The sequence below is a fragment of the Canis lupus genome, chromosome 16 (assembly GCF_003254725.2).
Source record: "Canis lupus dingo isolate Sandy chromosome 16, ASM325472v2, whole genome shotgun sequence".
Lineage (NCBI taxonomy): Eukaryota > Metazoa > Chordata > Mammalia > Carnivora > Canidae > Canis > Canis lupus.
The window spans coordinates 14,880,727-14,903,751 of record NC_064258.1 but is presented as its reverse complement, the minus strand read 5'-3'; the positions used below and the strand labels follow the sequence as shown (position 1 = coordinate 14,903,751).

Below are 23,025 nucleotides of genomic sequence, written 5' to 3'. Positions count from 1 at the left end.
GGCTGAGGTGGGGGGCGCGGGGAGGCAGGAGGCGGGGCCGAGTCCTGGCACCTTCCCCACCAGAGGCCGTCTCCCTACATGCAACAGCGGGCTGCCCCCAAACCCTACACGCAACATGTTCGCCAGATGCCCAACCGCCTGGGGGTTGAAATGGCAGGGGTCCGGAGCACTCTGGGTGAAAGAGGACCCAAGAGCTGTGTGGGGCCCCGCCTGGCCCCTCTCACACAGCCCTGTGGCTGCTTATGCAGCAGAGCTCCTCTTCACTGGGGACCCGCCGGCCTGGGGTCTCCTGTCCTGGGCCCCCCAGACCACTGGACAGCTGACAGGTGACCCCCGGGGCTCCTACGCCTTTAAGCTCGAGCACGAGCTCCTGTTGGCAGCCCCTCCGTGGCACCTGCCAACCCAGACCCTCTGCGGGCCAGGCACATGGTGGAGGGCTCCTAGGCCCCTGCTGCAGGCTGCCAGGAGACCCCACCCAGGCCACGCGATGGCCCCCACCTGGGCAGTTTCCCAACCACCTACCTTGCAGGAGAGCCTGCCCCAGACCGCCAGCCGCCCCACCGCTATACCCACACCAGGACCCCTCCTCGGAGAGAAGAACCTGGGCTGTTGGGGATCGGTCGGCAAAAGACGCCAGGGGCCTACCCCCTGACCTGCAGAGCGTCTGCCGGTACCAAGCCTGTGCCACATGGATGGCAGAGGCAGGGAGGCCCCACTGGTGCAGCATGCGGGGGGGGGGGGGGGGGCGGGGAGGTCCAACACCAGCCTCAGGGTCATGCCTTCCTCTGTCGCCCTCACACCATGTTTGCATCAAAACGTCCCCGAGTGCATCCGGCTCTGGCTAAACAGCGTGGGAAGCAGCATGACGGAGAAGGTGGGAGGCCCGGCCTGGTTTCGTCCTCCATGCTAGCCAGACAGGAGACCACCCAGCCGGGACAGCCCCGCCAGGCTGCTGTACCTGCCGGCCTGGCGGGGTGACACTCACCACGTGCCTCCCAGCGTGGGCTCCAGTGTCCATGGGCCTGGTCCCCTCAGGGCAAGGGGAACACACAAGGCCATACCCAGGTCCGAGCTCAGCGGCAGAGGGCAGGCCAGGGCAGCTGTCAGGCTGCATGCAAGCCGACCTCTGGAGGCCATCCAGCCCTCAAGAATCACATCCAGGAAAGGAACTAGGCGGGGGGAAGGGGAGGTGTGCGGGGGGGTGGGGGTGATGGGGTGCCGGGCACTGATGGGGGCACTTGATGGGGTGAGTACTGGGTCTTATTCTATACGTTGGCAAATTGAACACCAATAAAAAGTCAATTACAAAGGAAAAAAAAAAGGAACTGACACATGTTTCCTAACTGATGGGAATGCTAAATCCCAGTTAGATATTAGCAAAAATTAGAGATATAACATTTTTCCCATCGATGTTCCAAGAAAAAAAAAAAAAAAGAATCACACCCAGGGAGAGCACCAGGGGCTTGAGCAGACGGCTGAGCAGGGAGCAGCGCGTGAAATGACGGTGTTACCCCCCCACACCCACCAAGGCTGGGACAGGTGCCAGCGGGAGGCCCACGGGAGCGCCGCCTGCCTGTGGGGCAGACCCGGGTGGCTGTGGGTCTGTCCTCAGGTGGGCAGTCCTGGGCTCACTCCTCTCCACACCGCAACTGCCGCCTCCCAGACATTCCTTTCTATGTAGAACATGGATACTGTTCTCCCTCCCACACGTTTTGGGGCAAACTGTTGAAAGATGGGGCCTCTCCTCCCTGCAGATAATCTCTGGTCCTGGGCACTTGTGCGCTAATGCCACCACGCATCCTCCATTGACTCGAGAAGCGTCGCCAGAGCCTGCCCAGAAGCACGGTCCCCGGGACTGGAGTGTGGCCGACGTGCTGTGCCCGGGAGGGTGCAGGCAGATGGGTGAGCCCAGCACCGCAGGGCAAGACTCGCTCCACGGGGTGCCGGCATGGGGGGTGTCCTCTGGCTGAAGCTTCGGGATCCTGTGCTCACTTCAGCTTTTCAGAACCTGCTGGAGACCCATGTCAGCTCTGCAACGAAAATCCTTTTTTCTTGAAAGCTCATCAGATTTCTGAAAACCACAGGTTAGAGCAGACACAGTTCAGAAGACACTGAGGAATTCCCTACTTTGGCGTCTGCTTTGTCCGTGAGCCAGGGACCTCGTGGCTGGAGTTCCGGAAACGCACACACGCAGAGAATTCTCGGAAGCAAGTGACACACACGGACGCCGAAGTGCTTAAATACAGATTTATTGCAAACCGACACTGGAGAGGGGGCTTCGCGGGCGGGCACCCTGGTCTCCGCGGACCTCGGCTGACGGAGCTCAGTGGCCAATCTGCGGCGGCCGGTCTGGAGAGACAAAACACGCAGGCTGCACCGGCTCTAGGGCCCAGGCCGGCAGCAATGGGCAGAGGACACCCACGAGGACGGCCCGCCATCGGCCGCATGGCCCCGTGCCCCAGCCCGCCACTCTGACGCTGGTGAGCCGCTGCCACAGCAGGCGGGGTGGGCCGAAACGCAACACTGAAAACGACGTCAGATAGAGAAGACGACAGACCATGGAGTCCATGGCTCTCCAGTCTCCCGAGTAGCTGGGGTACCGTGCACGTCCCACGTCGTCACACCAGAGACCCCGACGACACCATCGAGGCCAGTTCTCACGCACGTGCGTGCCATAAGAACCCTGGGACATGGGACAGGTGTGCAAATCCTGGGGACCTTGAGGATGGGCCTCAGCAGCTCCAGCAACAGGCTGCGGCCCAACTATGGGGGCAGAGCTCTGCGCCCCCTTGGCGACGCTCCTCCCAGCCATCTGGTGTCTGCAGCTCCTTCGAAAGCACGAGAGCCACCCGATGCTTCCCAGGGGCTGCTTCGGACATACTCAGGAATCCCCACGCGTTTCTGGCCACCGGGATCCACAAACCTGCCCCCACACGACTGACGAGTCAGCTCCCGCCTACTCAAGCCGTTTGAAGGGGGCCGTTTCTGGAGGAACCATCGCCTAGAAAGGAGTCCTCTGCAGCCCCCAGGACAGCCCCGGAGGGAAGGTCCCAGGAAACCTGCCAGCTGACAGCCCCACAGAGCAGCGGGCACGCGGCCTGCGGGCCTGGGGTAGCTCAGGCCCCACGGGCAGAGCAGAGGCAGGAGCAAAGACCGCGGCTGTGTCCTCCGAGGGCACCCGGTGGGCTCCCCGAAAGGACCAGGCCCCACAGACGATGTGGGAGGACAGTTCCTGCTGCGTCTGTGGCCTACTCGGGAAGGTGTCCCCACATCCGGCAGCGCCGACCAAGAGCCCAGTCTGGTCTCCCCGACGGGCCTGAGCAGCCGGCAGATGCACGCACACACACGCCAAGTGAAAGTGCAAGCATGGGTGTGCAAGAGAGATGAAGGCGAGGGCCCCCCGCGCCCCCCTCGGCAGCAGCCGGCCCATTACCCGCTCCGCGGGCCCAGCACGAGCAAAGGAAGCAGAGCCCACGCAGCAGCAGCAGGACGAGAGCGGGTGGCCGGCATCTCGCTCGCCCCACGCTGCTCCCGACAGGGTGGAGACGCAGGGCCGTGCGCCGCGGGTTCACTCTTCTTTTTAAAACGATTTTTTTTATTGGAGTTCGGTTTGCCGTCATGTAGCATAACACCCAGTACTCATCCCACCAAGTGCCCCCCTCAGTTCCAATCACCCAGTCACCCCAACCCCCACCCACTTCCCCTTCCACTACCCCTTGTTCTTTTCCCAGAGTCACGTGTCTCTCATGTTTTGTCACCCTCACTGATATTTTCACTCATTGTCTCTCCTTTCCCTTTATTCCCTGTCACTAATTTTTATATTCCCCAAATGAATGAGACCATATAATGTTTGGCCTTTTCACATTGACTTATTTCACTCAACATAATACCCTCTAGGTCCCTCCACGTCGAAGCAAATAGGGGGTATTTGTCATTTCTCTTGGCTGAGGAATACTCCATTACATAGGTAGAACACATCTTTATGCGTTCGTCTGTCGATGGGCACCGAGGCTCCTTCCACAGTGTGGCTATTGTGGACATTGCCGCTATAATCATCGGGGTGCAGGGGTCCCGGCGTTTCACTGCATCCGTATCTTTGGGGTAAATCCCCAGCAGTGGGATTGCTGGCTCTCCCCGCAGCTCTATTTTGAACTCTTTGAGGACGCTCCACACAGTTTTCCAGAGTGGCTGCCCCAGTTCACATTCCCACCAACAGTGCAGGAGGGTCCCCCTTTCTCCACATCGTCTCCAACATTTGTTGTTTCCTGTCTTCTTAACGTTCACTATTCTCACTGGTGTGAGGTGGTATCTCATTGTGGTTTTGCGTTTTGTTTCCCTGATGGCCAGTGATGCGGAGCATTGTCTCATGTGCTTGGTGGCCACGTCTGTGTCTTCCTCTGTGGCATTTCTGTTCATGTCTTTTGCCCATTTCATGATTGGATTGTTGGTTTCTTTGCTGTAGAGTTGAATGAGTTCTCTAGAGATCTTGGACACTGGCCCTTTATCTGACGGGTCATTTACAAATATGTTCTCCCATTCTGTGGGTTGTCTTTTAGTTTTGTTGAGCGTTTCTTTTGCTGTGCGGAAACTCCTCATCTTGATGAAGTCCCAGTGATTCATTTTTGCTTTTGTTTCTCTGGCCTTCATGGATGTATCTTGTAAGAAGTTGCTGTGGCCAAGTTCAAGAAGGGTGTTGCCTGTGTTCTCCTCTAGGATTTTGATGGCTTCTTGTCTCACATTTAGATCTTTCATCCATTTTGAGTTTCTCTTTGTGTACGGTGGTGTGAGAGAATGGTCCAGTTTCATTCCTCTGCGTGTGGCTGTCCAACGTGCCCAGCAGCCTTTAGTTAAGAGACTGTCTTTGTTCCAGTGGATGGTGTTTCTTGCTTTCTCGAATATTAGTTGACCATAGAGTTGAGGGTCCACTTCTGGATTCTCTGTTCTGTTCTGTTGATCTGTGTGTCTGTTTTTGTGCCAGTACCACACTGTCTTGATGAGCACAGCTTTGTGGCACAACTTGACATCCAACATTGTGATGCTCCGGCTCTGGTTTTCTTTTTTCATATTCCCCTGCTACTTGGGGTCTTTTCTGATTCCACACTAATCTTCAGATGATTTGTTCCAACTCTCTGAGGAAAGTCCATGGTATTTCGATAGGGATTGCCTTCCATGTGTAAATTGCCCTGGGTCACGTGGTCGTTTTCCCAATACATGAATTCTTCCAATCCAGGAGCACAGAATAGTTTTCCATCTCTCTGTGTCTTCCTCAGTTTCTTTCAGACGTGTTCTGTAGTTTTTCGGGTAGGGATCCTTTACCGCTCTGCTTAGATGTATTCCTAGGTATCTCACGCTTTTGGGTGCAGTTGTCAATGGGACCGACTCCTTCATTTCTCTTTCTTCAGTCTCATTGTTAGCGTATAGAAATGCCACTGATTTCTGGGCATTGATTTGGTATCCTGCCACGCCGCCGAATTTCCCGTATGAGTTCTAGCAATCTTGGGGTGGAGTCTTTTGGTTTTCTAGGTACAGTATCAGGTCATCTGCGAAGAGGGAGAGTTTGACCTCTTCTTTGCCAATTTGAATGCCTTTTATTTCTTTTCGCTGCCTGATTGCTGAAGCTAGGACTTGTAGTATGTTGAGTAGCCGTGGTGGGAGTGTACGTCCCTGTCGTGTTCCTGATCTTCGGGGAGAGGCTCCCAGTGTTTCCCCATCGGGAATGATATTTGCTATGGGCTTTTCGTAGATGGGTTTGAAGATGATGTGGAATGTTCCGTCTATCACTACAGTCTCAAGAGTTTTGATCAGGAATGGATGCTGTATTTTGTCAAATGCTTTCTCTGCATCTATTGAGAGGATCATCTGGTTCTGGTTTTTTCTCTTGTTGACTGCTTTACGAGTGTTGAACAAGCCTTCCACACATGCGCACACTTACGCTCACATCCACACACGCATCCACACGCATCCACACATGTGCAGTTACGCACACATCCACGCATATATGCACACACCCGACGTTTGCGTGCATATGTTCACGTATCCCCACATACATGTACGCACATGCACACACTCACGTACAGACACTGGCATGCACAGAGTCCACACGAATGCAAATCCACACGCGTAGACACACACAGGCATGGACACTTGCACACATGCTCCACATAGACACATACACGTGTGTACAGACACACATGCACACGTTTCCGCACATGTGGCCCACACACACGCATACCACGCATGTGCACGTACGTATACACGCAGACGTGGATCTCCCACAGACAAGTCCATCCAGATACGCACACACAATCTAAGCACACGTACGTCATCTGCTTCTAAACCACAACCTACCTTCACCGTAAACACTAGGTATCGTTATAGTACCTATAAATAAACACACGCGTATGCATGTTTTAGAAGGACAGCCCGTACCCCACGCCCTGCGTCTGCCATAGAGTGGGCTCTCACGTACGGAGCAATCCCACCCGCCACCCCACAGAAACAAGGCTCAGCACCGACGCTGCGGGGAAGCCTCGCCTGGGGCTCCCAGCCCACCCGGCACCCCTGACGGGGATGAGCCCGGGGACTCCGGGCAGTGCGCAACGGTCCGGCTCGCCGTCTGGGTGGGGGTGGGTGGTCCCGCGGCCCCAGCAGGCTGTGGCAGGGGCCGGGCAGGGGGCCCCCCAGGTTCACAGCCGAGCTGCTGGCCAGGGTTACCGTGACGACCACTGTCATGGGGACACCCTCGGGTCCGCGGAGCTTTAGCCTCTGGCCGGCGGGTCAGGGCCCACCACACCTGCGCCAGGGCCGGTCAGGACCTGCCTCACCACCCCCCCACCACCCCGGCTCCAAGGGAGTGGATTCCAGCTGGATCCCACCCAACCTCCCCCCCACAGGTGAAACCCCCGCCCTCCGTGCCGGCCTTGGAGCAGCTCAGCCCCTGCAGGGCAACAAACCTGCGGGGCGAGCTCTGCAGCTCGCCCTGCCCCCTCCCAGCCCTACAGTGTCACCTGGGCACACCATCTGACCAACGGGGAGACTGACGCTGGGGCCACAGAAGGTGGCAGGTCCTCCCCTTCCAAGTCTACGGAGTCCCCACTGCCGTTGCCCTGTCTCCTCTTCCTGAGGCCCCTGAGCATCTCCACCCCGAGCTCCGTGCTCCCCGCTGGGTGCTCCCGGCCCTGCACCCCGGGCCCACACTCCGCTGTCTGCACCCCCCACCCGGCCCCATGCCCCCAGCTGTGCTCCCCACACCGTGTCCCCCGCTGGCCCCGTGCCCCTGCAGGTGAGAGCCCCCCGCATCCCCCTCGGCAGCTGACACACCGACCTGCGGTTCTTCCTCTCGTCTGAGGACAACACGCTTCTCCGGGCCCCTGCTGTCCCAGCCTGCTCTGCGCCGTCCGCAGGCAACACCCCGGGAAAGGCCCCCGCCTCCTCGGCTCCCCCAGCCCACCCACCCTCGCGGCGGCCCAGGCTCTGCCCAGGTCAGGTCCCAGCACCCAGCACCCCGCCCCTTGGGCCCGTGCCCATGTCTGGGGCCTCTCCACCGACAGCACCACCCCACCCGCGTCCCCCGTGCCTCTGCACTCCACCTGGGACCCCAGACCCGGGCCAAGGAGCCACACCTCCAGCCTGGCCCCGCCCCAGCCCGCTGCACCCCTCCCGCCCCGCTCGGGACAGACCCCCGAAGGACCCCCGACCCCTCCCGCTGCTCCCCCCAGCAGACCCCTGAGCCTGGGATGAGCCACTCCCAAAACGGGCACCCTGGTGTTTGCTGAATGAATAAGGAAGGGCACGTGGGTGGCAAGGGGTAGATGTGCGCCACCGCCTGCTCCTTGCTGTCCCGGATGAGACCCCACGAGACGTTTCCCAGTCCTCACATCTGCGGTCAGGTGGGTGGGGGGGCAGGGACCCCAGCTGTCCCATGACCCACAGGACATACAGACGCAAGGCCTGGAGGCAGCCTGACGTCTGAAGTGACGAGCTTCTGGAGCATGCTGAGCCTGGGGGAAGGCCGGGGGGCACCACGGGGGTATGGGGACACGGCCTGCACACACGTGCATATGCGGACAAGGTCTCTGAGCCCCGGGAACGGCACTGGGGGAGGGGACAGGCCCGCATCCCTCCCAGGCACTGTCTCCCGCAGGACTGCAAAGCCAAGGAGCCTCTGAGTCCACCCGCACCCCAACCCTGCCTACGTGGGCCGCAAGGACAATCCCAGAAGAGCTCTAGGCCTGTGCCTGCTCGTCAGGGTCTGCCGGCGGCCCGAGGCCTCTCCTGGCTCCTGAAAGCACCAGCACCCCATGGCCCTTCCTCACTGGCGGGGGTCGGGCAGGGTCGGCGTGGAACTATCCCCAGTGCTCTTCCTGACACTCCTGATCCCCTGGGTCACAGGTGGGAGAAAATATGGTCCCTGTGCTCAGCCCACACCCAACCCGGGCTCCCCGCAACCCCGCCTGGCCTCCCTTACAAACGTGAGACGGAGGTTGGGCTGAGGAGCGTGGGCGGGCTCTCACAGCTGGTGCGTGAGCAGACTTGGGCCTGTGTGGTCTGGGCCCAGACCCCTCACTGTGCTCTCCCGCTGGGCCCTGCTTCCAGTGAATCCTCTGGACGATCACTGGCCGCGAAGTCAGAGGCCCGGGTTCAAATCCAGCTCTGCCCACTGCCAAGGGACCCCATGCAAATGGGACCACCACCCTCACCTGCAGGGTGCTGACGTGGGTAACACCCCGCCGTCCCCGTCTCCCTGCCACTCACTTCTCAGTGAGTGAAAAAACCAAGGAACTGCTCCACCACAAACACCATCTCCTTCCATAATCAGGGTGTCACCAGCCGGAATCAAATCTGTAGACATACACCCCCCATTCAAAACATCCCTGCATCCATCCACCCACTCACCCAGCCATGGACTCATCCAGCCAGGGTCTTACCTACTCGCCCACCCACCCATCCACCCACTCACCCATCCCCCACTCACCCATCCATCCACCCACCCATGCATCCACTCGCCCATCCATCCACTTCCCCATCCAATCCATCCATCCACGCATACATACATCATCTACCCACTCACCTATCCATATCATCCATCTATGCCCTCCCACCCATCCATCCCCATGCACCCAACCATCAACCCACCGACCCATCCATCCACACCCACCCATCCACCCGTGCACCTATCTATCCGCCATCCATCCTTGCATCCGTCCATCCACTCAAGCACAACAGGAGCAAGGCTTTGAATCTGAGTCCACTCCAGGATGGGCTGGCAGGGCCTCCTCGCCTCAGACGGGCCAGGTGGCTCCAGGAGTCCCGGGAACCTCAAAGGACAAGGGTGACAACTGAACATCGACGTCAAAGCACTTCTGGAGGGGACGACGCATGCGAGATCTCTGGCTCGGAGGCACACGGGGCCCACCCCAGTCCACACGGCGCAGCCACGCACATCCGCTACAGAGAAGACCCCTCCGTCAGATAGAAGCTGAGGCCACAGTCAGGGGATGATCTGTCCGAGGCGAAGCTGAATTACGCAGAGTGGGAGCAGCGCAGAGCTCACCGCCCGCCCCGCGTGGGCACCACACCGACACCTGTGCGAAGCGTCCCGGGCCTGTGTGAAGGGGTAACGGACGTGGATCAGGGGGAAGCCGCCCCTGGCCGGGGAGGCAGCGCCACTGTGAAGGACCAGACTGAAAGCCGTGAGCCGGGGCACCTGCCTGCTGCAGGAAAAGCAGCCACAGCACTGCCGCGTCTCCTGCCCTCGCACCTGACCGCAGAGGACCAGAAGCGTGCTCTTGCGCTGCCTCGGCTTCCAGGAAGCCCCATTCCTGCTCCCGGCAGCTCCACTGAGCGCTTGGCTCATCAGCGGGGCACGCAGGCTGGAGGTGCAAGGGCCACACGCAAGGCCAGAGCGGCGGGGAAAGCCGCCCAGGGCGCCTCCTGCATGGCTGCGAGGCGCGGGAATGGGTCGAAGCAGACCCCTGCCCCATGGACCTGGGCAGATGCCACTGGGACAGGCATGGGGCGGGGGTGGGTGGGGGGTCACCTGGAGACAAGGATGTGTGGCTGGGCAGGCGCACGGCCCTCTGCCCCCGGGTGAGCAGCCAACCCCCGCCCCACAGCGGGCCCCAGGTCCTCACGCTGCCCTGGGGCTCCCGGACAGGGGCCGGGCGCCTTCCCCTTGCTGCTGCAGCACGGGCTCCCTGCCCCCGGGGTCATGCCCCGTCTGACGCACACCTACTCCAGAAGCCACGGGCTGCACCACGCACAGAGTGACGCCGGCCGTGCCGACCACAGGCATCACCTTGAACCTCACAGCCACTGACAAGTTTTGAGACGGAGAACTCAACCACAGAACACGCTTTCAAAGCCAGGAGCCAGGGTTCGAGGCGCGGCAGGAGGGCGGGCCGCCCCCAGGAGGCCGGGCAGGGGCAGCAGAGCCAGCACCCTGCCAGCCCGGAGCGGCGGGAGTGTCTGCAGACCCACTGGGGACACGGCGACCCGGGAATGCAGGGGGCCAGGCGCCACCGCGTCCAGATTGCGCAGAGCCTGAGGCACAGCCTGCCACCCCACCGCCCACACCTAGCGGCAGGATGCGGCTGTACAGAGGCTGGCACACAGCCCGAGCGCCCGCCCCAGGCCCCGCACAGCCACCTCCGGATCCAGGCACCGGGCGGGCCTTGGGGTCCCACGGCTCCAGGGTGGCCAGGCTCATTGCCAGCGGGGGGCTGGCCTTGACCTCACCCTCCCCTCGTCCTCCGTCCAGGACAAGAGTGGAGGCTGGGAGGAGGGGGGCCAGGCCCGAAGGTGAGGGGTACCCGGCGGTGGAGGAGGCACTGCCCAGAAGTGGGAGCAGGTGCTCTCGGGACAAGGGGACTGGGGATAAGGACCCAGCGGCAGGTTCTGGGGCATCAGGAAGTGCAGAGGGCGCGGGACTACGCGAATGTAAGCCGGGGGTCCAGGCTCCTGAGCTTTAGTGAGGGGTCTACACGGCAGCAGAGGCCCTGGCCGTGGGCTGGGCACGAGGTCTGGAGAAGCTCAGCGTGGGTGGAGGGAGCTGGGGCCGGCACCCACCAGGAGGGGGTGGGCTGCAGCTGCTGTGAGCTTCCCAGAGATGAAGGTGACCACAGGCTGCAGGGTCAGGGGTGGGAGAGGGGGAGGCGTCACTGGCCGAGGTCCCGCGCTGGGCCCCTTCCCAAGAGGCCCGGCCCCTGTGCCCACGGGGACGGGGACGGGCTGTTCGCACACGGGGAGAGGCGGCAAGGGCCGAGGTCACCAGGTGGGCTCTCAGGACAGGTGAGCGAGACGCCATCCGGATTGAAGGGCCATGTCCGAGGGGAAGAGCCCAGCCCGGGGAGCCCCAGGCTGCTTCAGAAGGGGCCCCGGGTGCCGCCACGGACGACAGGGGCCACGCACATGACCAGCCCAGCCTCCCCGGGGGCCGCACTCGGGCTTTACAGTGGGGCGGGGACCCGGGAAGGAAGCTCCCAGATGGCTGCGTGCATTCTCAGAGGGGCCCCTCGGAAGGGGAAATGGAACACAGAAAATAACCCCAACTGAGGAGCACCTCAAAGCTTTGCCGGCCGCAGCCCCCGCCCCGTGATCACTCCCCCTCACCGTCTGGTCACCGCGCCCCACGTCCGTGGACTCCAGGAGGGCATCCCCGTCCCTCGGAGGCCGGGGCCGGCCCACGTCTCCAGGCTGACCTCTCCCCTGTCCCATCTCCCCATCGGGGCCCCGGGGGCGCACACACGTGCTCGTGCCCCCGCCAGGCCTGCAGCGTGCCGCTCTCCCTCGGGACGGCGCCTCCCACAGCGGCCTCAGCCTCAAGGGTGTCCCCCTGACCACTGGGCAGCCTCCTGACCCCAAGCCCGAAGCACCCCAAGATCCCCCTGTTCAGCACTCAAGCCTCTGCGCGGAACGCCCGGGTGCCATCCAGCCGCCCCCGTGCCGCCCAGCACAGGGCACCGGCCTCCGCATCGGCAGCTCGGCCACCGCCGAAGAGGGGGAGCCCTGCCCACACACGAGAACCCCCACCTCACCGGGCGCACCCCCTGCGCCAAATCAACGCCCCGCCCGGGCCTCGCCAAGTCCCGTGTTTCTGGTCGGGGACCCCTGACGGCGCCCGCACTGGGACCCACCCAGTCCTGCCTGCGGGTGCGGGGTGCTGCCTTTCCCACGTTGCTCACGGACGTGTTTCCTAACGCGACCGCTTGCCACCCTCTCTGTGGTGGAATTAAGAAAAGCGTTCTGGGACGAGCATCCCCTGAAGGAGGAAAAGCTGAGAGGACAGGGACAGGTATCGGGGCCGCCTCTGGCCCCAAGAAAGCGCCCTGCTGGCCGCGCTCTGGCGAGTTTCCGTAGCAAAAGCAAAACAATAAAGGGTTTCTTAACTACAGATTCAGGACAGGGTGGGGCGGGGGCCTGTGAGCTTCTGCTGTCGGGTTTCCCACACGTGATGCTGAGGACCCCGGCCGTGGCCACCACCGTGAGCAGCCCGTGCCCAGGGGCCCGGCGAGCCACCGTGCCGTTTCCTGTGCACCCTGGTGGCTCTGCCGGGGCGGCTCCTGGCGTGAGGGCCTCCCTGCCCCGCTGCAGCTCCCGGGCCTCCACGCGTGTCCCCGCCGGGCCGTGGAATCGCAGCCGCCGACCGCAGCCCTGGGACGTCTCCAGGCCTCCGCGTACCTTCGAGCCGTGCCAGCAAAGGCAGCCACAGAGGCGCTCTCCAGCCCCTGCCGGCAGCGCCCCCAGGCAGCGAGTCCCCGCAGCCCCCCGCGGCGCAGTCAGCCAGAGGGACGCCCCGGAGGTCAGCAACACCTGCTTCCAAGTAAGGATCCGGACCTTCTGACGTGCACGGCCCGGACGCACGGTTCCCGGAGCCCCCTCGAGCAAGTGTGCGGTGCAGATGTGCGAGGCAGCCCCCGAAGAGCCCATGGTCACCCGGACACAGGGCCCTAGGGAGACTGCTGGGGGGCGGCCCCCGAGGCCATGGGCGCCAGAGGGCCGGGGCAGGACGCAGGCCTGGCTGCCGGCCACGCTCTCCTCTCCCGGGCGTCGGGCCTCACGTCCGCACACTGGGGCACACGGTGCCAACCAAGAGGCTGGTCCGTGCCTCGGAGGTGGCCTCGCTCCTGGAGGCCGGGGTCCGCGTCACCTGAGGAGACGCCCGCTTGGCCCCGCAAAAGCACCACCAGTGCCACTGCACGCCCAGGAGCGCACGCCCACGCACACCTGCTCTGCCGCACGACGCCAGGAGGAGGAGGGCTCCCGACCCTTCCTGTGACCCCGCCACGCCCCGGGCGAACGGCCCCTGTCCTCAGATCCCCCGCCTGGATGGACACCCTGTTCCTGTGTGCAGGGGATCCTCTCACAGACGTCCTGTCCTCCCACCCCACAGGTCCTTCCATGGGCGCCCCATCCCCCCTCTGCCCCAGGGTCCCTCCATGGGTGCCCCATCACCCTTCCACCCCTGGGTCTCTCCATGGGCACCCCAGCCCCCTCCACCCCCAGGTCCCTCCATGGGTGCCCCATCCCCCCTCCACTCCCGGGTCCCTCCATGGGCACGCCATCGCCCCTCCACCCCCAGGTCCCTCCATGGGTGCCCCGTCCCTCCTCCACTCCTGGGTCCCTCCATGGGTACCCCAACCCCCCTCCAAACCTAAATCCCTCCATGGGCGCCCTGTCCCCCCAGCCCCCGGGTCCCTCCATGGGTGCCCCGTCTCCCCCGCCCCCGGTTCCCTCCATGGGCATCCCGTCCCCCCTCCACCCCCGGGTCCCTCCATGGGCACCCCGTCTCCCCCGCCCCCGGTTCCCTCCATGGGCGCCCCATCCCCCCTCCACCCCCAGGTCCCTCCATGGACACCCTGTCCCCCCCCGTCCCTGGGTCCCTCCAAGGGCACTCTGTCCCCTTGTCTCCTTCTCTGGGATCTCCTCCCTGAGGATCCCTGAGCAGCTCGATCAGGACGCTGGGCCTGAGCAGCCACACTGCCCACACAGTCACCGTCACCGTGGGCCGCTCCAACCTGGTCAGGCTCCCCGTCCAGCCCTGCTCCCCACCAAGGGAAGTGCCCCTAACTGCAGACCTAGACCCAGGACAGCCATACTGCGGTCCCTCCACGCAAGCTCTCGGGCCACAGACACTGCAACAAGCCCAGAGCAAAGTGGATCCTGGGTGCTGAAAGACAGTGAGCAGCCTCAGACCCAGACATCCACACCTGCAGGTCCTGGTGGGCCTCAGGGCTCCGAATGCTACCAACACACGCACGTGTGCACGCAGCGGCCTCATAAGGACAGCACCGGGGAGCAAGGAGCCCTTCTCTGATCAGCAGGGAGCCTTCCTCCGGGCCTGAGGGCAGGAGGCAGCCCGGACACCAGCAGCTCAGATCACAGCAGGTCCCGCCACCCGCAGTCCCAGAGCACAGGCTCCAGGGGCCAGGAACACAGGAGGATCCAGGGAGGGTCCTGAGGCGGGAGCGAGGGACAGCCTGCCGCCCCCTCGGCCCACACATCGGGGAGCAGAGGGTGGGAGCTTCAGGGGCACGGTACCAGGCTGGGCAGGGGTCCCGGCCCTTGTCGCTGACCCATGTTCTGCAACCCCGCCCCCCGCCCCCAGACGAAGCCCAGGCTGGTTCACTTTCTGGGCCGTCTCTGAGGCCTCTCAGGGTCACGAAGCTGGAGGGCCCGGGTCCCATATCCTTCAGGTAAGAACGCGGCGACGTCAACACGGGAACGATGTGTGGGGTGCGCAGCACGTGCCTGTGTGTGTATGTGGGGGGGTGTGAAGGTGGACAAGTGTGAGGACGTGCGCGTGAAGCGTGAGGGCGTGGATGTGTCTGCAGGTGCATCTGTGGGAGGCGTCAGTGCATGTGTGCATGCGTGTACACGGGCCACAAGGGGGGCCGCACGTGCGAGCCCTACTAAGCGGGTCCTTCCTGCCTGCCTGTCCAGCCCCGTGGTGTGAACCGAGGCACCTGGAGCCAGGCAACATGGGGCCTGTCCCTCTTGCCCCGACCCGAGCTCCCTGCCTGGCAGGCAAGTGGACCACCTCAGCCCTGAGGCCACGGACACAGGCCTCCTCGTGGCTGCCACCGCGGGGCACCCAGGCCGCACTGCAGGAGGGGGAGAGCGGCGACAGCACAGCCGGAGGACACAGTCTACACAGTCTGGCCACCACCAGCCAACGGGGCATCTCTTGTATCACTCGACCAAGCCCAGACACGGGGGCACTGAGTCAGAGAAAGCTGGCGGGTCACAGGCCCCGAGCAGTAACAAGACGCGGCTCTCACCTGGCCGAGCGCTGGCCCCACACCTAGGGCACAAGAAGCAGCACGCGCTCCTACAAAGCCCCGGAGCCACCCCAGAAGAAACCGAGGCACGGGGGAAGTACCCACAGCCAGGAGCTCCAGCACCCCTCCACACCGGCCCGCCACGCCGTCTGAGTCGGGAAACGGGATGAGGACGTTAAGGGCTGAATCTGCAGGGACACAGCACGGAGTGTCTGTCCCCCTGGGAGATGAGCCCTGGCCCTGGGGACCTGGGAGAGGGGACAGGAGACGGGCATCGCCCAAGAACAATCGCCTCTGGGCAGGCGGCTGGGCAGCTCCCACAGCAGGTGGGGGCAGTGGCAAGCAGACACGGCCCCAAGGATGTCGCTCTGGTCTGAGCCAGGCACAGCACCCACGTCCACTCGTGTGATCCCTGCTCCCAGATGTGACCTCCCCTCCTTCAAGAGGCCAAAGTGTGTCCCCTCCGGCTCCTCTAGACCGCAGCTGCTTTCTACTAAACCCGAAAGATGCCACATCCCGGGCAGGCACTTTCCCAAGGAGGACGGGACCCCCGGCCTGGCAGTGGACATGAGGGGATGCGTGTCCCCTGCATGCAGTGGCTCCGCCCGTGCCAGGCTCCCAGGGCCCGGGTGGTTTTTCACTTATTCCTGGTGATCCCGGGGAAGACAAAGGACGTGACAGCTGGCGCCACTATTGCCACGTGTGCCTTGGACCCGAGTGTGGCTTCAAGGGGCAGCGGTCCTCAGGCGCTGTGCCCCGGATACCGGGAGGTACGGGGCAGGGGCGGTCAGGGGAGTCGGTCTTGCCCTGAGCATCATCCCAGAGCACAGGTAGGGCACGGAGGCAGCTCGGACGCAGCTCCAGCATCCGTTGGTTGACGTAGAACCTGTGGCCACGGTCCTCTCAGAAAGGACAGTGCGTGGTCCTCCCGGGAATCGACTGGGCTGGGGGCCACCCCTGAAAGCCTGCTCTGTCCCCAGGCCAGGCCGGGGAAGCAAACTGGAAACTGTCAGAGTTCAGGAACGAGGCCGAGGCTGGTAGAGACGGTGAGCGGGGACCGACGGTCCTCTCCAGGGCTCCTGGGGACGGCGGGAGGCAGAGCCTTCTGGAAGACGCCCGAGGGAGACCTCAGTGACAGATCGCTAAGGAGAAGAGTCTGGGGAAACGGGGCCTTTGCTCCCTCTCCCCGACCCCTACCGTTCGGGACACAGGGCTCTGGCCTTCCTGGTTGGGTCCCGTGATGACCCGATGAGCCCAGAGGCACACGTGTCCACACCAACGCTGGCCGGCCTCAGCCCTCAGCGACCCCTGGGCCGCGCGCGTGACAGGCGGGGACCCATATGCTTCAATCAGGGGCTCCAGTCCGAGGCCCCGAAGCCAGGGCCACCAGGGGCAACCTAGGAGACCCACAGTGCTGCGTCCTGAAGACACAGCGGTGACCAAGTCCCACCCTGCCCACCAGGAGCCACAGCCCAGCGGGGGAAAGACAGGGACACAGGCGCAAAGCGTGCCACTGGAGGGGACAGGCAGTCAGTGAGCACGAGAGCCTCGCACGCCGGAGGCAGTGCTGGTGTGGCCCCTGAACAGAGCGGGGTCCCCTGGCTGAATGGGGACGAGGATGAGATTGTGTACGGGTTCCACTCTGATCCACTTAATCCCCGGCGCTGGGTCCCCGGGTCCCGTGTCACTATAAATAGCGAGTCTCAAGGCTTGGGCAGGGCCGGAGGGGCTTGGGCAGGGCCGGAGGCGAGGCCCGCCTCTCAGGTGGCCTCTAGTCCCCGTGGGGCTGCTCCCCAGGAGAGCGAGTACTAAGGCGGGTTTGGTGACCTACGAGGAACCTGAGCATCCCCAGTGGCCAAGCTAAGCCACGCGGACGCATTTCCGGAAAACCACAAAATACCAAAACCGGAACAGGAAGACACAGGAAACCCGAACAGGCCAATAAAGAAGAGACCGTACCTATTTCTACTCAAGCGCTTCCGAAAGATAGACAAGAGATGGAATGCTTCCAAACTCGTTCTTGGAGGCCAGCCTCACCTTATGTCCAAAAGCAGACAAAGACTCCACCCCACCCAAAAGGAGAATTATACTGCGATGTCCCGATGAACACGGATGCAAACGTCCTCAACGAGATACGAGCCAACAGTATCCAACGGTACATTGAGAAGTTACTCACCGTGACCAGGTGGCATTTATCCCCGGGACGCAAGGCCGGTTCAACACTCGGCAAGCACTCCGTGTGACTGATCAGATCTGCAAGAGAAAAAACAAGAACCAGATGATCCTCTCAAGACACACACAGAAAGCATTTGACAAAATCCATTCCCGATCCAAACGCTTCAGAGTATAGAGATAGAGGGAAAGTCCCTCAGCATCTTCAAAGCCATCTTCGACAAGCCCCTGCCAAATTATCATTCCCAATGGGGAAACACCGGGAGCCTTTCCCCGAAGACCAGGCACGAGACGGGGATGTCCACTCTCACCGCTGCTATTCTCAACATAGTATGAGACGTCACGGCCTCAGCAATCAGGCAACGAGAAGAAATAAAAGGCATTCAAACCCACAAAGGAAAAGCCAAACTCTCCCTCTTCGCCGATGACATGATACCGTACCGAGAAAACCCAAAAGACTCCACCCCAAGATTGCTGGAACTCCTACAGCAAGTTCGGCAGTGTGGCGGGATACAAACTCAGGGCCCAGAAACCAGTGGCCTTTCTGTACGTGAACAATGAGTCCGAGGAAAGGGACATCGAGGAAGGGGTCAATCCCATTTATACAACCGCAGCACCCCAAAAAAAAGTGTGAGCTACCTAGAAAGAAACCTAACCAAAGGGGTAAAGGATCTCTACCCGAAACACTGCAGCACACGTCTGAAAGACACTGAGGAAGACACAAAGAGATGGAAAAAGGTTCCATGCTCCTGGGTTGGAAGAATTAATATCGGGGAAAATGTCAACGTGGCCAAGGGCAATTTACACAACTAGGGCAAAATCTGTCAGAAATACCACAGACTCTCTTCAGAGAGCTGGAACAAATCATCTGAAGACTTGTGTGGAATCAGAAAAGACCCCAAACAGCCACGGGAATAGTAGCCAAGAAACCCACTGCGGGGCGGGGGGTGGGGGGCAGCACAATGCCCGATTTCAGGGTGTGCCACAAAGCTGTGACCATCAGGACGGTGTGGTACTGGCACAAAAACGGACACATGGATCAATGGAACAGGGGAGAGCATCCAGAAGTGGACCCTCAACTCTACGGGCAACTAAGATTCGGCCAGGCAGGAAAGACCATCCACCGGGGGAAAAAAGACAGTCTCTTCCATAAAGGCTTCTGGGAACACTGGACAGCCACATGCAGAGGAATGAAACTGGACCATTCCTCTCACATCAAACACAAGGACAAACTCAAAACGCATGAAGGATGTAAACGTGAGACAAGATTCCACCAACACGCGCCGGGAGAACACAGGCAACAACACCCTTCTTGAACTGGGCCACAGCAACTTCTGGCAAATGACATCAGCCACGAAAGCCAGAGAAACAAGAGCGAAATGGACCGCTGGGACTTCATCAAGATGAGCCGTTTCCGCACAGCAAAAGAAAAACACAACAAAACTCAAAGACACCCTCCAGACTGGGAGAAGAGACGTGCAAAGGACCCGTAGGATAAAGGGCCAGCATCCAAGATCGCTGAAGAACCTCTGCAACTCCACAGCAAAGAGACCAACCGTCCAATCCAGGAGTGGCCCCCCAGGAGCCCGTCCCTGCGTGAGGCCCACCGTGCGGCGGATGCACACAGGCGGCGCCCTGCGCTGGGGCCCTCAGAGAAGGGAAGAGGGGCTCATCGTGGGCAGGAGGCCGGCTCCGAGCTGTGGCTCTGGTGGCCCTTGCCCCCGTCCAAGCCGGGACGGCGCCCAGCACATGCTCCCAGTCTGTGGAGACAGAGACTGGGCCCTGGAATCCCAGGAGGCCATGGAAGCTTCTGGGGATCTGGAGCCGACGCAGACGGCAGCCCCTAGAGGCCAGGGAAGATGCCCACTGGCCCCGGGGTGGGCGGCCTCCGAGGCCAAGGCCGGTCTCAGGGCCGACAGGGTCGGGGAGCCTGGAGCTCAGCCTCAGCTGACAGGAGACACAGCCAAGGGGCCCCCACCGCCCCGAGGGAACGGAGCAGGGGGCAGACAGGAGGCGGATCCACCTCTCCACACTGCACAGCAGCAGCCACGCCCGAGGGGAGGTGCAGAACTCCGGGTTGGGGCAGCCAGGAGACGGTCACAGAAATCCCTCCGAGGCCGCCCAAGTGCGGCGAAGGTGGGGCGCACCAGGGCAGGCCCAGAGCCCGCTGAGCAGCCAGGCGTCCCAAGCACGCCTCTGGGCGCCTCTTCACCCAAGGAGACCTGGGGGCGGCGGGGCACCAGGTCCCCCCAGGAGGCCCCAGCAGGGGCGGCCGGCATCACCCCCCTCAGGGACATCAACGGCACGAGCCGTCGGCGGCAGCCTGGCCAGGCCCCGCTGGGGACGCACCCCTGACCGGCTGACGGGGGAGTGGACACCTGCCTCCCCACACCTCCCCCTGCACAACCTCACTTTGGTCCAGGAGGTCCCAGAACGACACACGACGTGACCCAGGCCATGCTCCACACTGATGTGGCCGCGACGTGAGAGCTGTTGGGCGTGAGCCCCACGCGAAGTCACACAAGACAGCACGGGCTGTGACACGAGGGGTGACGCGCGACGGGGCGGACGTCACATGCTGACAAAGGACGCGATGCGAACCGCAGGCGTATTCGTGGCACGTGGTGCCCGGCGCTCTGATGGCTGGGACATGGCCGGGGACACGAGAGGACGCCGTCGCGAGGGGGAGCCTCCGAACCATCCGGGAGACGCACCTGTGCTTCCTGCCCGGCCCTGCCCGCCTGCCCCAGTGCAGCGCCCCCTCGAGGGCAGAGGCTCCAGTGTCTGGATGCACGCTGGCCTCACCGGGGTCTCTCCCGGCCCAACCCTGGCGTGGGCGCAGACCCGCCACCACTGGCACAGAGACCCACTGCCCGCAGGGCCCCCACCCCTGTCCCCGAGGGCACTGCCTGCCTCCTGGACGCCCCACCTCCACACCCGTCCACACTTTGGAGCCTCCTCGTTTGCATCTCTCTCTCCCCTTTCTTGTTCCCCAGACGACGCTGCTGCTGCCACTTCTCAGCTCCGAGTGTGGATGCTGACAGTGGTCCCTGGGAATTAAGCCCGTCCTGCGGGGCTGCACCCACCCCTCTGAGCTGCTGAGACGTGGGCACAGGGGTGCTCCAGCCACCGGCGCGGCCTCCCGGCCCCACGCCGTCCCTACCCCGACCGAGGGTCCCTAACTCTTCATCCCGCTGCCTGACGGGACGAGACAGGCTGGCTGAGAAGCGGACACGGCCGGCCCGCGGTGTCCAGGCGACGCGCACCTGTTCCCTCCAAGGCCCCTCGGCACGGGGCACCTGGACGCCAAGGCGCGCAAGGCCGAGCACGTGCAGTTCCTTCAGCGGAACCCGGCTGACTCCCTGGATGCCCGGCCTGGCTACGCGACAAAGCGTATTTCCTCCCGCCCCACTAACGCCATCCCGACAATGCCCGGGACGGCCAGGGATGAAAAAATGCCGTCCCAGCCAAATGCAGAGGAGGGGGTCCCAGAGGCACACGCGCCTCACCATGCGGCCTGGCTCTCGGCAGAGTGGACGGGACAACGCGGGGGCGGACGCCGCGGGGCGCTCACGTGATGGTATCGATCATGTCCAGGCCCATCTCCACGCAGCAGTGGGCATGGTCGGTCTTGGGCTGGGTGAGGCCGGACACACAGTAATAACAGTCGCCAAGGATCTTGATGCGGCGACAGTGGTTCTCCTGGAGGGGGAGGGGGGGGCGACAGGACAAATCCCAGGTTAGTGACCCGCCCGGGGCCTGGACACCTGCACTTTCACCACCAGGTGCCAGAGACCACAGAGCGTGCAGCACGACAGGCAGGGGACCCCCTAGGAGGCCAGGACAGCCTCAGGAAGGTGAGCGGCCCCCAGGGCTGTGGTTAGGGTCACCCTGGGGCACCCACCCGGCCCTACACCTGCACTCAGGTCGGTTCCCACGCAGGGGCCCACCCTGCCCGCCCCGCGGCCCAGCTGGCACACCCACACAGCCCCAGCCTGGAGCCAGCTCTCTCTTCCAGCTTCCCTCCTGACCACCCCCTCAGACCGTCACCTGCTGGCCCCTGTGCATCGTGCCACACACCCCCGACACCGGCCCCCGAAGGGCATGTGCGCACACCTGAGTCCTCGTGGCTGGCCTCCACGGGATGTGTGGGCGGCTGTCTGTGAAGAGTCACCCGCCGGGACCCGAGCCGCAAGGGGCGCACCAGGCTCTGCGCCCTGACCTCGCCACCCAGGGTCATCTCAGAACTGCCACTCTGGCACTTTGTAACAGGAGGAGTGTCAGCGCCCACCTCGCCGTCGCCCGGGGGCAGACTCACTAGCACCTGTCACACGCTGACCCGACGCTCTCGGCTGTGATCATCCTCGGACTCTTCCGTAAAGCTCCCCTCTGCGTCCCTAAAATAGCAGACGGCCTCACAAGACTCCTTCCCGCCAGTGGCTCAGGTCCACGGGTGTGTCCACGAGATACGAGGGAGACGCTCTCCAAAACGCATTCACGCGTTCTCCCAGAGGGGACAGCAAGCCCGCTACACGTTAACGGAAGTCGCAAACTTCACGAAAAACGATGACCTTTTCCAGAATGAACACAAGCAGTGAGAAGCGTGGCTGTGTTCACACGGGGAGTGTCGCGGGCGCCCTGGGCCCACGGGCGTCTGCAGCCCCTCTGAGAGCACATCCCCCGGCTTCTGCTCATGCTGCCCTCCGTCTGCCCAGAAGGACCGACCCCTCCGGCTGTTCTCCGGGGCTACACGTTGACCTGAGAATTCACCGTGAGAGCCCTCAGCTCCCGCCTCCTGCAGCCCCACCCACGTCCCACGTCGGAGGACAGGGCGCCCGCCCGGCCCTTGGGCTCCCCCGTGGACTGCAAGCTGGCCGCAGGGACGTCCGGTTCTGACCACTCAGCCTCCGGGGGACCGTGGCAGCCACCTGTTAGGACCCCGCCGGCCTCCCTGCCTGCGGAAAGGAGCTCCCGGGTGTCCCACGCGAAGGTCGGGCCGCTGGCGGCCTGTCCTCTGCTGGTGTTGGGGAGCCGGAGCCAGATGGCCGGAGGCAGACGCCCCCCCGAGGGAGCCGAGGGCCGGGCCCCGGGAGTCTGCCGGCCCGCGTTCCTCAGCCACGCTCGCCAGGCCTCCAGCCAGCAGGCAGCCCTGGGCTCTCTCCGGGCTCTTCCGGAGCGCTCGCCCCGCCGTCCCCATCGTCCCCAGTGGGCAGGCAGGCCAGGACGCCCAGGCAGGCCAAGGACAGGGAGCCCTCTCCCAACGTCCCCTGTCCCCAGGCCTGGGGCCCACGGATGGCACCAGGGGCCACCGCCAAGCCTCGCCCGTGTCCTGGGCGTCAGGACGTCCTCCCAGCGATCAGACCGGGGCTGCAGGGTTTCAGGATAAGGACGGCCTCACACCTTCTAGGCCAAGACTCCCACACCTACTGTAGGGTTTGCCTTGGATTCAGGAGCCTAGGATCGTGGGAAGCTATTGCCCATCCCTGCCCCGGTGGCACTGTCATCTTCTGGGCCTCCAGAATGAGGGTACCGGTGCCCACGTGTGTGCACACAGGGACCTTGTGGGCCTGGAGGC

At 63.0% G+C, this 23,025-nt stretch overlaps 1 protein-coding gene across 7 annotated transcripts in view; it reads left to right on the top strand.

Moving 5' to 3' along the window:
- Window positions 1-12,391, top strand: part of LOC112664407 (adenylate cyclase type 1-like) — a 53,132-nt gene extending 40,741 nt beyond the window's left edge. For 2 of the 7 annotated variants that reach the window (XR_007402711.1, XR_007402705.1), the window contains one exon: window positions 1,755-4,639. Coding sequence is in view for 2 of the 7 variants with exons in the window: in XM_049095042.1 (XP_048950999.1) it covers window positions 8,144-8,713 (570 nt within the window). In the remaining 5 variants the exon portion in view is untranslated. Of the gene's footprint in view, window positions 1-1,754; window positions 4,640-8,143 lie in introns of those variants that run through there. The other 5 variants (XR_007402706.1, XR_007402713.1, XR_007402710.1 and 2 more) reach the window with 5 other exon arrangements.
- The last annotated feature ends 10,634 nt before the right edge of the window (window positions 12,392-23,025 follow it).